The 16,285-nt window shown below is 40.9% G+C and overlaps 1 protein-coding gene and 1 long non-coding RNA gene across 3 annotated transcripts in view; one reads left to right on the top strand and one right to left on the bottom strand.

The window, feature by feature from the left end:
• The first annotated feature begins 4,743 nt into the window (after window positions 1–4,743).
• Window positions 4,744–16,051, top strand: LOC117936413. The gene is made up of 3 exons (XR_004654944.1): window positions 4,744–4,822; window positions 11,771–11,780; window positions 16,041–16,051. It is a non-coding gene; the product is annotated as an uncharacterized LOC117936413 (long non-coding RNA).
• Window positions 5,326–16,285, bottom strand: part of LOC117936386 (protein jagged-2-like) — a 65,996-nt gene continuing 55,036 nt past the window's right edge. For both annotated transcript variants that reach the window (XM_034859325.1, XM_034859326.1), the window contains 6 exons: window positions 15,224–15,337; window positions 14,650–14,765; window positions 13,788–14,048; window positions 11,563–11,694; window positions 8,145–8,310; window positions 5,326–7,112 (listed from right to left, as the gene is read on the bottom strand). In XM_034859325.1, the coding sequence (XP_034715216.1) occupies window positions 6,616–7,112; window positions 8,145–8,310; window positions 11,563–11,694; window positions 13,788–14,048; window positions 14,650–14,765; window positions 15,224–15,337 (1,286 nt within the window). In that variant the 3' untranslated portion in view covers window positions 5,326–6,615. The remainder of the gene's footprint in view (window positions 7,113–8,144; window positions 8,311–11,562; window positions 11,695–13,787; window positions 14,049–14,649; window positions 14,766–15,223; window positions 15,338–16,285) is intronic.

Below are 16,285 nucleotides of genomic sequence, written 5' to 3'. Positions count from 1 at the left end.
CAGCAGATTATCTGCCACAGTAAGTCGCCTGTGTGGAGGCAGAGGAAGGCAGACTTTCAGTTAAACATCAAGCCAAACAGTCATTGTGTCACCATAAAGACCGCTATGTGTTGTTGTCTTAATGATCCAAGAGGCCAAGCATCAAATGGGCCGTGAAGCAGCCATGTCCTGTCATGGAGCATTAATGTTGTCAAGGCATGGAGTTGGATTTAGGATGGTTTGAGTTTACCCTGCGACCCAACCCCGGTAAATGGGAGGTGGATGAATGGATGGACAAAAGATCAAAATTTGTAAATAGTAGCACAACATGAGACTTGCTGAGGGAGTTTTATTTAAAGTACTGAACATTGAGGACAGGTTAACATTTTTGGGAACTAACCAGTGCACCTGCCACGACATAGTTGCTTTCCCAAACATTACTAGAGTATATACTGCACGTCATTTGCTAACAGCTAGTTGTTTGGTACCAGGCTATCACTGATGTTTGAAATGTTGAGTTTGTAGAGTATAAGATCTCCACTTATTCTTTCTTGATGTGTTCCAGAATGTATTGTAGAGAGCGACGGAGAGTGAGCAGGACCCAGCGTGCCGTCACAGTAACTAGGGGTCCCCTCTAAATACACTACAGAGTGTGTAAACAATGCAATACTAATAAAAATGTCCCCTACGTCCCCTCCTAACCCGCCAAGGGTGAAGTCATTCAGATGCACAGTTGTGGAGAAAATGAAAGGACATACATGCAGACGGAGACGCCTTCCATTTTAGTTTGATTAAGATTCAAGATCCAAAATCCTTCATTAATCCCACAACAGGGAAATTCAAAATGCTGCAGCAGCAACAGAAAGTACCAAAAAAGATGCTCTAAAGATAAAATGATACAAACGTTTAAGTTATATGAATTATAGTAAAAGATTACATGATATTTATCAGCAGATGGAGTTTGCCAAGAATTTTGGATGCGTCAACATTGACAAAAAGATCATGAAGTGCTCAGAATAAATTGAAATGTAATGTTGATGAAAATAATTTGATGTAAACATGAGCTCCAAAAGTAGCAGCCACTATTGAATCCAGGTGTTTTATTGTAATGCTCAGTTCAAAATCCCTGCACCACATGTGTCAAACTCAAGACATTTTTATCCGGCCTGCATATCAATTTAGGTTCACAGTTAATTTTGACCCACCAAGTTGTTTGACAAACCAAAAAGACGTGAAACGTTTTTTTAAACTGGAGTAACGCTCAGAGCAGAATTTGGCAGATTTGCCAACTTTGAGAGTCGCTGTCGTGAGTCGGTTGACTATTAAAAAAATGTAATCATTGTTTGGGTTGATATGCTAAACTCATTAACGGCTAAGGAACTTTTTTGCTGACTTTTGTAGGGCTTTATGTCAACAAAATGTGACAAAAGAGGAAAAAAAGCAACAAAAATATTGAAAAGCACAACAAAAATGTCAAAAAAGCAAACTTAAAAAAAAAACTGTAAAAAATGTGACAAAAAAAGGGAAATCCAGCCAAAAATATTTAACTTTTTCAATGAAATAAAAGCATGTCCATAAACTATACATGTCATACTCTCCTTGATGTGATTCTTATGTTGTAGTTTGGCCCTTAGTGAAATTGAGTTTAACAGCCATGCTCCACACTCTCTGGCACTGAGACCCAGTGAAGCCCCAAGCGGCATGGAAAACTGAACCTGTGTGGACCAACGGCCTTCACTATAACCAGCTCCTAGGAATCCAGTATCAGTTTACACGCTGCATTGTAGGATGACACGCGATCCTAATGCCACCACTGGCCCTTCCTCCATCTACTACGCCATCATCCACTCATTCTCCACTCATTGTCCTTCTCTCCAAGTAGATCAGAGACTGCGCTGTATGTGCATGTGACCCGAGCGCCATCCAGGATTCCAGACACGTTTCCCATTCTTCCCAAAACAACTGCCGGGTTAATGAACACACAGCGTGGATATGCATGGATATGGATATGCAGCACAGCTGCTGGAAGGCTTTCATGCAGAGCGGGGCTAATGTTAATCATTTCCCACAGTGTCATTAAAGGGCCAGATGGAGGCACGCTAACCTCATTGGTCTGGCGGCAAATGAGGCGGGAGGCAGAAAGGTGGCTGATTGGCTACCCGGAGACTCTACAAAGTGCTAAGACTTATTTTTCCATATGATGAATTAGAAGAAAAAAAATGAATGTATACTAATGTATGTATATTTAAAAACTGACATCCAAGAGCTAAAGTTTAAGTCTAAATTTGTGTACAATAAACTTTAATACTAAAGCAAAAAAATGTAGCTCTATCCTCTGATACTAGAACAATGCTGCTCCATCCATGTCTTCAGCAGGATCAACCATGGTTTCTTAAAAAATCTGGAGACAGCGTTCAAGGTGGAGCCCCGCTCCTTCCTGAGAGTTTCTGAGAGGTGCACGAGGCCAAAAAAAAGTTCAAGTGCCACGCAAAAAATTACCCATATGACCTGCTCTGCTTGAGCACTGTGCAGCCCATAGAGCCCATTTAGCGCTTTGCTAACTTAAATGGGGATTAAATGGACTGGTATTGGACCAAGTGAATCAAATTCAGATTATCTGATTCTGATTCTAAAACAAGGGCTTTTACGGGAGTTGTGACGGTCAAAAAGACGTATCCACTGATTTAGAGATGTCTCTTTTGGCATGTAAGTCTATGAGGAAAAGTGTTTTTTGGCCAGAGGGCTTTAATTGGCAGACACGAAAGTTGTGGTTCCACAGTTTGGCTGCTATGTCAAATTGGCTTTAAAGCCTGGCGCATGTCCTCACAACAAAACACCTTGGGTAGCTTTAGAAAAATATAGTTATATAATAACATACAACTTACGCAATGTTATGCAAGTAAGTCAATTACGTATTAAAATAAGCCAACGTTGAGTTTTGGTTTCACACAGGACATGATCAGCGCTCTCCTGGGAAAGTCCTGTTTGTTTGTCCTGTCTATTCACCCTGACTCGTCTCTATGGAGACTATGGTGCTCTTTATATTTTGTCATCTAACAGCATGAGTGGTCAAAGCGGGTGTGTCCAGGTCTTCAGGAGGAGCTAACCTCTAACCTTAAAGCTTAGAAACCTTTTTTGGCGGATGCGCCATGCAAGCAAATTCATTGAATAGGGGCCCATTTGGGATCCAGTATCCAGTTAATATAATACATCAATAGGGTGTGTCACATACAGATGCTAAAGGGTGCAATGGTGTCAGATGCTGAGGGCCAATGACCAAGCGGGGGGATTATTATACAACACTGTGCAGGGTTACATAATGTATGTGGCAATGAAATCCATATTAAAGTACCTTCTCTGTAATTAGGATTCTCATAGAAGTCAATTCAAAAGTCAGCCAGAGCTTTAACTACCAACAGTAATAGCAACAGTAACTAAGGTGGTGGGGGGGGGCTTTGTAAAAGGCCTGTTAAGAGAAACCCCGGTCTCAAACATAAAAGACAGACAAAAACAAAGTAAACTTTGGTATAAAATACTTTAATAAATAATAGGATTGTTCTAAGAACAAACAAAAAATAATTCCACTAACAAACCAAAGACTTTTACCAAATTTTTTGTACAAAATAATTACAACGTTCTGCACATTCAGCCCCTTGTGTATTTTGGATCATTGACAAAAACATAAACTATTGAAAACATCATGTTCATCCACAAATAGTGACAATTTCTTGACTCTTTTTTCAGTTTTCACTACCGGCCCGCTGTGGAGGTAATGAAAAAAGGTTTCTCTAGTCCTGTGTGTTCTTAGTGCAGAAACAGACTCTTTACAACACACTGGGCAACACCCACAACAGTCAACAACAACACAACTTGTTCCCTTCATTAGACCAGAATACATAGACGAGGAGAGGCGTAGCTGGACAGGGGACAAACATATCGGACACACGCTCATCCCACTCCAACCACCTTCTGATTGGTTTATGATGCACATGGGGAGTGTCTTGCAATTAGATTTGGGCATCGCAAACCGGTTCCAACTTGGAATCGTTTCATAACCTATGATTCCAATGGAATGGTTTATTTATTGGAATTCTAAATTGGAATTCCGTTCTAAATTCCACACACGACCCAATTCAAGACATTATCAAGTCTTATTTCCCCATATTGATTTATATTGATATATTGCCCAGCCCTAGCGCAAGTTCTGGTTTCCGTAGCGGACAGGCGCTTGTAACTGTAAATTACCACTGAATACAAAATATAAATGTCCTCTTATCTGTGAAAAAGGCACGTGACCCATTTTAGTTTTACCCTCAAAGAATTGGAACTGAGAACAATAAGAACCGGAATCAAGACTAGGAATTGGAATTGATGCCAATAGGTTGTGGGGGGGGGAGGCATCTCCACTGTCAACAGACTGTAAAATGAAAATGTGTAACTGAATACAAGCAGGTTTAAGAGAGACAGACTGGCAGCAGTGATTTTAAGTTGTTTGGACCCTGTGACCCGTGTGTATTGAAACGAGAAATCAAATGCAGACCCTGGTCTCTGATGCTGCATGGGGCTACTTTCCTGTATTTTCTGCCATTTGGAGTTCCTAATTACAAGCAAATAATGGACTAGGAAGCCTGCAGCAGAGTTCCTCAGAACCTTTGATCTGATGGTCTGTAACATTTACAAGGGATTCAAAAAATTGATGCCAAAAAACAGAGGAATAGAAAAAGTTGAAATAAAATGGAGGCTGTGCAATCACATATAAAAACAAAAAAATGTGTCTGAAATATGTCCAATTTTCAACCTGATATACTGATTGTATTTGAGTGCCTATTAACTTCACTACAGTGTAGTTAGGAGTATTAAATATGTGAATGAGGGACACAGCTTAAGTCATTTCCCATGATGATATCGGACACACCAGACCGGTTTCTTTAATTACTGTAATGTTCTGACTTGCAGCATCATTTCAAAGTAAAAGGAACTGTGGATCAATGAGGACAGATCAGCCTTTATGAAGGATTTAGACATGTGCTAAAATAAATTACTTATGTCTCATTTTTACAGACTTTTGCAAAACATTTGGGCTGCTGCCACGTGGCCCAGTATTCCCTCCCTGTGTACTGACGCTCTAAATGCTAACAGGCTGTTTTTATCATGTACATACAGCCCGTAGGATTAAACACCTGCATGAAATGATGTGGAAAAAGCAAAAAAGAAGCATTCCCATGCTAAACTTAAAACCTAAATAGCTGTTTGTCTCGCTTTGCCAGACCTCTGGCTAGTTCACACAGCCTTCTGGGATGCTGTGTGCTGTGGGTGCTCTAGTTTATTGGCATTACTGTAAAAAAATTTAGGGGATGAAAAACAAGACTCCAATGAAATGAACAGGACTGTTGGAAAGGAGGTTTCTATAGTTGCAGCAGTGAACACTGCTCAGATGCTAACAACCTCTCTCAATGACAAACTCTGCATTTGTGTTAACAGCTGTGACAAAAAAAATCACCATCAACACAGAGACAAAACAAACATGACGGGTTTACTTTTCAAGCCAATGCTCATGATTCAAAATCGATCTGTAACACCTGTCATAGGGTCGACAGACACTAAAAACGGAATGACATAACAAAAAACACAAAAACAAAAGACTTTAGAATAACTATGATACAAAGCATCACTTAAGTTACTAAATTAAAATATACACAGCCATTTTTTGTCGTATTTACATATGTACATTGCAAAGAAAATAACCTTTACTGTGGTGTGAAGAGTTGTTACTAGGACATCTTTCCCTTTAAATGTATTTCAAATTCTGCTTTCATAAACTCTATAGGCAGAGAGAAAAAAAGAGAAAAGAATAAGGGCTAAAAGGCACTTTTCTACCAAAGAAAATACTGAAAGAAATCATCATGTTGAATCACAGGAAGCAGTGGCATATTATTTAAAAGTAAGTAAGCCTTAACAAAAAAAATGAAGAAAAAAAATGTTTTTGAATGTAAACAAAAAAAATGCTCATGCCAGGTATCAAAGAGTGGATTCTCTGCGGCAATGTTCAAGAACTTTAAATGTATATAAAATGTGTTTTTTTTATTGTTTTTTTTTAATAAAAAGACATGATATGAACACAGTGTAGAAAAGGCCCGCAGGTTTGGGCTAAGGCAGACAGGACCAGTAGAAACAATGTTAACAGCTGCCAGCTGAGCACGCTTAGTCCCATCTCAAAGTCTTAAGAAACAAAAAAAAAGGGAAAGCGTTAGTTCTGGTGAGGCAAAGTGGGAAAAACTGTTTGTACACAGAGAGAAATCGGGCGCTGTGAAAAAGAAAACGTTTCTTGATTTCATCACTGTGACGAGAACAAGCAGAAATCCTGAAGCTGTGATGTTTTTTCTTTTTTTGTTGTTTTTCTGTATTTTTTTGGGGTTGGTTTTTGGTAAAAAAATAAGGATTCCGTGCTTGCAGACAAAGAAGAAGTTAAATAAGGTGTGACGAACGAAAACAAAAAAAATATATAGAAAATTAAAGCATCTTTAATCTTCACTTTTGGTGCTTTTTTAAGAGTTGAAAATTCAGTGACGTTGAAGACATCGCAGTTTTTTTTTTCTCTTTGATTCGGGAAAAAGGTCCCTCGTCCCTCTCGCGTGTTCATACATAGTGGTCTTTCATGTCCTCGCTGAGCTTGGCGGCGTTCAGGTTTTTACACCGGTTGTCTTTGGGGCTGTACGCCGTCCGGTGTGGCGCCTTGACCGGACCGCTGCGGGACGTGCAGATGACCCCTCCCTTACCCATCTCCCCCCTGTCCTTCGCGGCTGCTACGCTGCACTTCTGCGGCGGACACCTGTCCCCCATGCCCAGCACCCTCTCCTCGTCTTCCTCCGGCTCCCCGTCCGGCTCCCCCCCCTCCTCGCCCTCCGCCCCGTCACACACTCGGTCCGACGGGCCCATCAGCTTCTTGCATTCGTACTGAATGTCTTTGCCGCGGTTGTTCCGCAGCGGCTCCAGCTGGTTGTTGACCGTGGTGTCCTCGGAGCGGGCCACTCTCTTGCGCTCTTTCTTCCGCTTGCGCGTCCACCAGACGCAGACGACGATGCAGAAGACCCACAGGAGGCTGAAGACAACGCACAGCACCGGGACCAGGTAACCTGAAGGGGACGAGGACGTTAGAAAGGACGTTTCTTTGGAAGTCTGTGCTTCAAAATTCACATACTCAAAGCATCTACAGCCAAAACTGGGGGGTGGAAATTACAAGTTTTTATGAAGGTATAATATTATATTGATTCTTTATACATGGATTCAGTATTTACTGATATCTCAAAATCTGCCACAGTACGATTTTGATTCGATTCATTTTAGGGGCCTGTGACCGATACCTGACGATACATGAGCTCCATCAACACATACATATATACTGTATATATTTACAAAATACAACTAAAATATGATTTGACAATTCATGACAATCATTAAGCTTTTCAAGACATTTAGATTAAAACCTTGTAACTACTCTTTCTAAGAAAAGGAATAAATACAAAGTGGGAATTTCTAAATAAAGTTGGGCCTTGAAGATGGTGATATGTATCTATATTTTCACTTTGCATTGATAATATTGGATTGTTGAGGATTGAATCGATAAATCGTTACACCCCTAAGCAGAACCCCCCAGCCGTCAGTGCACAGATGATTTTTTGGTCTTTTTGGCCAAGGACCCCTTAACTGAAAGAGAGATGAAGCATTAAACGTATACTGTATAAAAAAGTTCCATAACAAACTGGGCCTACATTAACATGGAGGGCGGCTTAAAGCCTTTATCCATATTTTAGTGCTTGTTTTAATGTTACACAGTGAATCCTCAGGATCCTCTGGGTGGTCTTAGAGACTACCTTACCTATAGGCAAGCATATTATCACTAAGGATTAGCTAATAATATATAAGGATTTGCTAATCATATGTTGGATTGGTGGATTCATGTTAAGACTTTTTTTTTTAACCTTTAAAAATTAACAAATATTTGGTGGCACCCCTGCATTGACTCTGACAACCCCCTTAGGGGTCCCGGACCCCTTCTGCTGTTTTCACCCTCTTTTTTGGTGTAAACAACAGAATTACATGAGTTTTATTTCCAATATACATACTAATCAGCCTATTGAACAAAGATTGAACTGAATGTGGCTCACCAACAGGCGGCGGCTCAACCGGCGTCTCCACTTTGATCTCCACCACGGCCAGCATGACACTGCTGTTTTGGCGTTTGGACAGGGCACCAATGACAGCGCTTGCGGCCTTCTGGATCTGACCGCGGTCCCGATCACTGTCCTTCGATCGCCTGTCCTCTTCAAAGGACTGCACGGGTGGAGAGAGAGAGAGATGTTGGACATGAGTTTTGCTATAACATGTCATTCGACGTGTTGAAAGTGAGTGTGTTCTCATCAGAGAAACGGAGAAAGGGCATAGGTGAAGTTTGGGCTTTGTTTGACAGTCGATTTTAGCATCATCCATTAACATCCAGACATACTGTAATTACATGCTCCAACTGCATCGCTGGATTTAGAAAGTTGGCCAAATATATTAGGTTTATTATATTATACAGTATGTTTTGTATGTGCGCTTGTATGTGTTGTATACACTTGTATGTAATGTTTATGAAAAAAAAAAAAAACTTATGTTCAGCATATAGTGCATATCGTCACTGTCGGCCATTTTGATTTATTTTTGTATATCAGTGCTAAAGGTTGGTCGGTTTCACAAATATTTAAACCAAGAAGAGGCAATTTCATTAGGTAAATAGCTCAGTCAAATGTTTTCAAATTAGCCTTTTTTCAACAACAGCAAAAACACGGTTTTGGACACACAAGGTTTTCACCCGACAGCAACAGAATATGTGATGTGTGTATATATATATGTATATAGGTTTGAGCATCTGAAACTACAGGGAACCCAAATGCACTAAAAAAAAAAAAAAGAGTGGTCAGCGATAATGTAGAAAAGCCCATTTGTGGGTAATGGGGGGAACAGGCACAAGCACGCGGTTTTAGTGAAGAAACTGACAGCACAGATTCAATCAGTACACTAGAGAAAGGAAAATAAAGCCCATTTGCCAAATGGTCAGAATGTTGCTTGAGGCTATGTGGGACAACAAAAAAAGAGAAAGAAAAAACACACACACATTCATCCGTCAGAATAAAAGAGATTGTCCTAACATCTGGCAGGCTGCAGACCCCCCCCTGCCCCCCGCTGAGACCACAGAGGGTGGAGTTAATTGCCTAATAAGGTGCTGAGGGTGAGAGCAAAGGGGGGGCAGGAGGGGATTAGCTGTGCTGTGCAGTTCAATTAGGACAAACAATAGAGAGCAGGCCAGCTGTGCTCCCCGCTCGCCGGGGCAAACACTCCTCTTTTCTTCTCCGGAGAGAATAAGCAGCTCATTCACACACCTCTAGCCCCGCCCCCCAGAGTGATTGACAGGCTGCATCGTTGCCACGCAGGCCGACTACGCAACCTCAGTACTGCTAAGCATGGCTTCGTATTTATTATTGGGTGTTGCATTAGCATTTAACTATATGTAGGATGATTACAGCTGTAACAATTCCATATACTTTCAATATTTAATAAACTTAGTTTAAAAAAGTTGAAAAAAGCTTTTGAGGCTCTTGAGGCTTCCCTGACAGCGGGGCAAACATTTTACACACTTGACACAGCCTCAACATGTCAAGATAAAGCGCACACGCACACACACACACACACACACAACCACACCTACACTCACACCCACCCACACACCTACACCCACCCACACATGCAACCACACTTACACCCACACCTACAACTACATCCACCCACACCCACACCCACCCACCCACACACACACACACACACACACAGAACCACTTGTCTCTTGCAGCAGAGCGTTTCAAGGTTTTTACAAACACACCAAGAGTCTTTTTGAAGAGACTACAGCAACATAAGCAGCCACACTCTGCGTAGCTTAGCTGGGTTTATCAAGATTTCACCCACACTTGGATATTAGCGGAAAAATTTTGCTGCAACACAAGTTGTGAGCAAGTGGGAGTATTAGGTTCACCACTCCTTTTCCTGTATCTGTCGCTCAAAACAGGCCTGCAAACATCCGAGGAACAATAACTAATCCACTCTATTAAAAGCTTAGTGCCCTGATGAGACTGATCCCCCCCCCCTAAGTCTGGGTGGCCAAGGGAGGAAGGAGGGAGGAGAGAGAGGACTGAACATTAGAGGAAAGAGATGTAGAATAGACAGCAGCAAAGAAAAGAGTGAGGGAGAAAGAGGAAAAGAAGAGCAAGAAGAAGAGCAGAGACAAAGATCAGCAAGGGGTTCCAGCAGAAACACTTAATGTCGTCCAGATGTTTCAAAACCCCTCTCCCTTCTTCACTCTTTTCCTTTTCTCTTTCTTGTTTCTTTTTTAAACAAACAGGGAAAAGACTCAATAAAAGAAAAAGTGCAGATTTTGCTGGACTCTGGAAACGATTTGCAGCGACAATGAAGTGTGATGTAACAAAGAAGGGAAAAGAAAAGATGGAAAGTGAGGCGGAGAGAAGGCAGAGGCTTTCAAATATGTTGGTGTGTGTCGCTGTGTCCATACAACTGCAGATGATTTATGCAGTATATCAAACTCATTAATGGGTTAATCATTTCACTTTCACTTTTGTGTGGTGTGCTACTACCACATTAATTATCTTAATACTAAGCTATTAAGATAATTATTTTCGATGCTGTATATATTTTTATTTTTACATATATCATCATATTTTAATGTCAAACATACATGTGGAAGGCAGAGTGAATCCTTAGGCTGAACTGTATCTGTGGATGGCTACCATAGTGCCACCTTACAGGCCAGTAGGCATACCGTCAATGTTGTTTTTTAAGATTTTTTCGCAAATATGTTGGATTCATGTTTTGAGATAAAAAAACTTTCAAAAAAGTATCAAAGCTAGAGTGCGTAGTTTCTGTCGCCCCCATGAGAAATTCAAAGTAATAACAAAACTTTTGGCGCTTCCACATGATACAAGCCTTCTGTGATCACGCTTAAAGCTTTAAAATAATATGTAGGCCCCCACTGCAGGGACTGTATGGGTCCCGTAGTGGTCACGGACCCCCTCTCTGGTAGATAATCCAGGCTGAACTGCTGGCTTGTGTTTCTTGACATGTTTGATTTTGTTGTAGCGACGTTCCCAGACTTCCCAACGTTATCGTAACTGATAGGAAAAATTAAACCACAGTTCTCCTTTAATGAGGCGATGTGGGAGCTAACGTTAAAGGTGTTACGCTAGCAGACAATTTGACTGTCAATCGCAATTATTTCTGAGACAATTAACTGTAAAGCAACATTTGGAATTGTTACAGCTCAAACCACCACCTAATAAAAACCCATTTTACTTTACATAACATTACATAACATGTCATTTAACTGACGCTATTATCCAAAGCAACAACCAATTAAGTAATTTTTTGTTGTTGTATGTTTTCATCCATCCGTGCAGTCAGAAGGTCGCTTGTAGCAAAGTGTGTTTTTTTTTTGGCCAATACTCAATATCAATGTGTGTGTATGTGTGTAATAATCACCATGGCAACCTCCACGGCGTCACTGTTGGAGTAGGACTGGTCACAGAGGATGAGCAGCGCTCGCTCCTCCGCCAGCGTCCGAGTGACAGGGAGGTACCGCAGCTCGGAGCAGATCTTCTCTATAGTGGTGCCCTGCAACACACACACACACACACACACACACACACACACACACACACACACGCACACAGAAATACACACACACAAGACAGATTAGTGTCTGCACTGCTGGCGAGGAACAATCAGTTTCGAAGTGTCCTAAGTCTGTTTCAGATGCAGCCAATCAGAGTGCCTAGGCCCAGCAGGTGGGGGGGGGGGGGGGGGGGGGGGGGGGGGGGGGGGGGGGGGGGGGGGGGGCTGTGGCTCAGATCTCAGATCTGTATCTTGTCAGAATGAGCCAATTCATTTCCATTCAGAAAACCTTATTCAGAGCTGCTGGGGTGGATGGGGAGGACACAAGAGATGAACGAAGCTTCGTTAAGGACGTCTACCACCATGAGTCAAATTTCTGCATCTCTCTCACTCATTCTCTCTCTCCCTCCCCCACCAGGAGCCCCGTTGGGCCTGAGGTTTCTGCCTGTTTAAAGGAAGTTTTTCCTTGCCACTGTGGCACCAAAGGCATGCTCCTAGAAGATATTGTTGGGTCTCTGTAAGTTATAGTGTGGTCTAGACATACAAATTCAAATTGGCGTGAAAATCAGAAGAACAACATTGCCAAAGCATCAAGGCTAATACAACTCAACAACAAATAACATACTCTATCTGTAACGTGTCCTGAGAGAACTTCTATTAGATGATGACATAGTAAGCAGAGACAGCTACAAGTAGCTCTAAGTGATGTTGTCTTTTCAAGGCCCCTGTCAGCTTTTTTCTACGTCGTTCAAAGTTTTTTATTTTTCCTCAACAACTAAAAAAGTCCACACAATGATGAAAAAAATCCGGCAACATCACTGTCTTGTGTGGAAGGGTTGGACGAAGTGGCGATATATAACATGACGAATATTTCCTACAATCATCACCAACATCCAGCAATTATTAAATGTTAACCCAGGGGGGGAAGGAAAAAATGTCTTATATTTTGTTATGAAGTGACACATCCACAGGCTTGACTAAAATCAAATGTCTCTCCAGCCTTATTTCAGACTTTTCTCTCAGCAACAACTGGCAGAAACTTCTAGTCCCAGCAGCGCTGTCGTGGTCTGGCTTGCATTTAGAACATTGAAACCACAAAGCATTATGTTTATATGTCATATTTCAAATATTATCTCATTAAACATAAAAGCACCAATAATCTTTTTTTTGTCATGGCTAGGGCCATCATTGCCATTTTTTCCTCTTTTATATTTTTTTTAGTACTGAGAAAGGAAGAATTAAATTACAAATTGAATTAATTATAAAACTGAGGAAGATGGGTCAAACCACAGATTATAACATTGGACCACTGTCCACAATGTTATTAAAAAAAAACAACATAACGTTTCAGTTTGCCGTGCATTGCTCAAAGGCAAAGTGGCAGCAGCTGTTGAAGCACTGATCCCACATCCTTCCCACTACGATGTTTGGATTATTTTTCAAAAATAGCATCAAAGCAACATCTTGAAATGACTTGAGTCTACCAAAACTCAATATAAATGTACTAAAAGTTGCAATGGACAGTGGTGCAAGAAGTATTCAGATACTTTACTTCAGTAAAAGCACTAATACCACAATTACTGTTACAAGTCAAAGTCCTGCATTGATATATTATTACTTAAGCAAAAGTATGTATGTATCGTCAGGAAATGTAATTAAGTAGTAAGTATTAAAAGTAAAAATACTCAATGCTGAAAAGTCTTCACACTGTAGAAAGAGTAAAGGATCCAACCAGTTGTGTGTTTAATGGTCTCATCATCTCAGCTGGACGTTACAGGTTGGCTAGTTTAAATTATAATAAAACATCAGATTTTATTTTTTACATGTGTTTCGTATGCAAAATTCTTAATGTGTAAAGTAAATAGTAACTAAAGCGGTCAAATGAATGTAGGTGAGGAAAAAGTAGAATATTTCTCTCTGAAATGTAGCATAGAAGTAGAAAGTGGCATGAAAAGAAAAGACTCAAGTACCTTGTACATTTGTACTTAAGTACAGTACTGGAGTAAATGTACTTAGTTCCATTCCACCACTGGCAATGACATATCACCACATTATAACTTTTCTTCTGTATCCACACACAGAAAGTCCCTCACCTGTGGCACTTTGTCCTTTTTAAAGATGAGCGTGATGCGAGCACAGCTGTTGTCGAGGTAACCACTGTTGGGCTCGCACTGGGTGTGCAGGGGTGTCGGGGGGTCCGGCGTTGAACACACGCCCCACTGGTGACAGGGCGGCGAGAAGCAGGTGAGGAACTGATGCTCCACACACTCGTGGCCGGCTGGGCAGGAAGGGGCATCGGCGTCTGGGGGGGGCGGAGCCTTCGGGAGGAGGCAGGGCCGGCGGCCACACCTCACCTGGAAACAGCATGGACAGCTTCAGTCAGAAAACAGTCTCGGTAGGGAAACAATGACAAAGTATCAACACAAAAGTTTGTTTAAATGCTTTAGTTAATTATTTAAATGAATTGAAACTTTAAACATAATACACAATACACAGATATGAATAAGTAAAAACAAAAAAGAGCTTCCGGAAGCTCCGGCTTACGTCAAATAAATCACAGATACAGATCATCTGCTATTGCCAATTTACCCCTATAATATATAATAATAACAGCAAAAATCTTTGAGTGTCTTTCACAATATGTGGCAGCATTGGCAGCATGTGTTTAATGTACGGATCGACCGATACTGTTTTTTCAAGGCCGATACTGATTATTGTCTTTTATTAAACCAATAGCTGATATTTGGATATGCACATCCAGTGAAAATGAGAATCTTTAAAAGCCAAAATTAATATTTTGGAATGTTACAAACTCCAACACAAAACTTTATTTAGATGCTTTAAGCAATTACTTAATAAATGAGAACCGTCCAAAAAACGTCCAGGGCCGTTTGTATGTCGTCCAATGTATTGTGCAGCCCTATTATTTGATTAACCCTTCGTTGCGAGCCTGACCTTGGAGCAGCCGACGAATCCGTTGACACACTGGCAGGCGTTGCACTCCTCCTCCCAGCGGCTGCCGTGAGGAAACTGCAAGCCAGCGTGACGACACGGCTTCCCGAGGCCGATGACTGGGGGGGGGGCAAGGAAAGGAGACGTTGAGGAAACAAAAAGGCAAGTGTCTGGGTAGTCAATCTTCTTCTTTACTGAACCCATCAGGAAAATCCATCAGAGCAAAGTTTTTTTTAATTGTTCATTTTCTTTTCAAAAATGACATCCAATTGAATTCAAACAACTTTATTTGGCCCCAATGAATATTCTTTGCAAATGTAAATTTGCCTATTTGTGGAAAAAAGTTGATGATAGGGTATTCTGGCCTAAGCTATTCAAACAAGTTTGAAGCTATTTAAACAAGTTTGAATAGCTTAGTATGCTACGGCATGCCCTACATGTTATTGTAGACCCAGTTTAATCTCCAACTTCATTTGTAGTAGGGGGTCCCTGATCTGAATCTATTTCAGTAAAGGGGTCCTCGGATCAAAACAAACAAACATTGAAGACCCCTGCTGTAGATATTTATGGCACTTACACTCCTGACAGCGCGCTCCAGCGTGTCCCGGGGGACAAACGCAGCGGTAGCCGTTGATTTCATCTACACAGGTGGAACCTTCGGCACAAGGAGACGACTGGCACTCATCTATGTCTAGGAAAGAAAAAAAATCAACACATTCTATTTAATTCAGTTCTATTCAATTTTATTTACGGTATCAATTCATAACAAGAGTTAACATGCGGCTATTGAGGCTCTTTAACTCTGAGATTTTAGAGTAACAGGAGCTGGCAACAGTTCAGGTAACAACAATGATCTCTTATTGATTTTTTGTATTTTTTTGGTGTGAATGACCTTTTTAAACACTTACATTTATTAAATTAACTTAAATTAATTTCACACAGGTCTAGGGCTGCACTATATGAGGAAAATATGCGATAAAATTGTTGAACGTCAGATAAAGATATTACTCGGGATACAAACGGATATTAGTGTTTTTTCTTTTTGTTTGCTGATTTTAGTATTCCACTGAAATACAAAACAAATATAAGGAAATCATTTTCAACATTCTTTACAAATTGAAAATTGAACTGAATATAAAAGCAGTGCAGTTTTCTTTCAACTAACGCAAAAAAATCTTTGAGTGTTTTTTGCGATATGTAGCAGCTTTTCGCATTATGTTTATTGCTCCAGTTGATATAGCTTTGACAAAAAAACAACAATATATTGTTCAACCCTACACAGCTCTTACTCGTGTGTTGATCTCTCCTTCAAATCTTCCTCTTCCTGAAACTTCAGCTGGGAACAAACTGAGCTTTGAGAGATTTGAATGTTATATTCAAACATCTTCAATGAGTGACGGTATTCACAGAGATCCTACTTTGCACAATGGGTTTAGAGCAGTTTGTCTTGAAACACTTCAATTGGATAACACTGGTTGTGAAAGGGGCTTTTCTGAAGAGATTTCTCCCACAGGGCCGCGGGAGAGCGCACTGACCCGTCTGACGGACCCTCGGCTCTGACCTCGGCTCAGCGCCGAGGGGGGAGAGGTTAAGACCGTCTTCCTTAAAGGCTTCCTAATCTGTCGCCTTGAGACAATGG

This window comes from Etheostoma cragini, chromosome 20, assembly GCF_013103735.1.
Source record: "Etheostoma cragini isolate CJK2018 chromosome 20, CSU_Ecrag_1.0, whole genome shotgun sequence".
NCBI lineage: Eukaryota > Metazoa > Chordata > Actinopteri > Perciformes > Percidae > Etheostoma > Etheostoma cragini.
Note: the sequence above shows the minus strand (reverse complement) of the source record. Positions and strands in the feature narration are given on the sequence as shown.